The sequence below is a fragment of the Corvus brachyrhynchos genome, unplaced genomic scaffold (genome assembly GCF_000691975.1).
Source record: "Corvus brachyrhynchos isolate BGI_N302 unplaced genomic scaffold, ASM69197v1 scaffold706, whole genome shotgun sequence".
Taxonomy (NCBI): domain Eukaryota; kingdom Metazoa; phylum Chordata; class Aves; order Passeriformes; family Corvidae; genus Corvus; species Corvus brachyrhynchos.
This window is the reverse complement of record NW_008238371.1, coordinates 101236-101515: the sequence shown is the minus strand read 5'-3', so window position 1 is coordinate 101515 and position 280 is coordinate 101236. Positions and strand designations below refer to the sequence as shown.

Below are 280 nucleotides of genomic sequence, written 5' to 3'. Positions count from 1 at the left end.
GGCCAGCCAGTGACAGGCACTGGGATGGTGGATGTCATACCATGGCAATGGGACAGCGGCCATCGTGCTGTGGCACCGGGACAGTGTGTCATTCCACAGCACAGGTGTGACACAGGGACAGTGGGGATAAGGGGGACCATGGCCACCCACTCACCCCTGCTCACCAGGACGGCAGCTGAGAGTGCCAGGAGCTGCGGGCGCAGGAAGGTCCAGAACAGCGGCCAATCAAAGGGGGGCTCCGTGGGGGACTCTGGAGGCTCGGGACCACCAGGGACAGCAG

General features: G+C 64.3%; 1 protein-coding gene across 1 annotated transcript in view; it reads right to left on the bottom strand.

The window, feature by feature from the left end:
• Positions 1 to 278, bottom strand: part of ABCB8 (ATP binding cassette subfamily B member 8) — a gene marked incomplete at both ends in the record, with an annotated part of 3633 nt that extends 3355 nt beyond the window's left edge. The window contains one exon of the mRNA XM_017736308.1: positions 165 to 278. Coding sequence (XP_017591797.1) covers positions 165 to 278 — 114 coding nt within the window. The remainder of the gene's footprint in view (positions 1 to 164) is intronic.
• Positions 279 to 280: the final 2 nt, after the last annotated feature.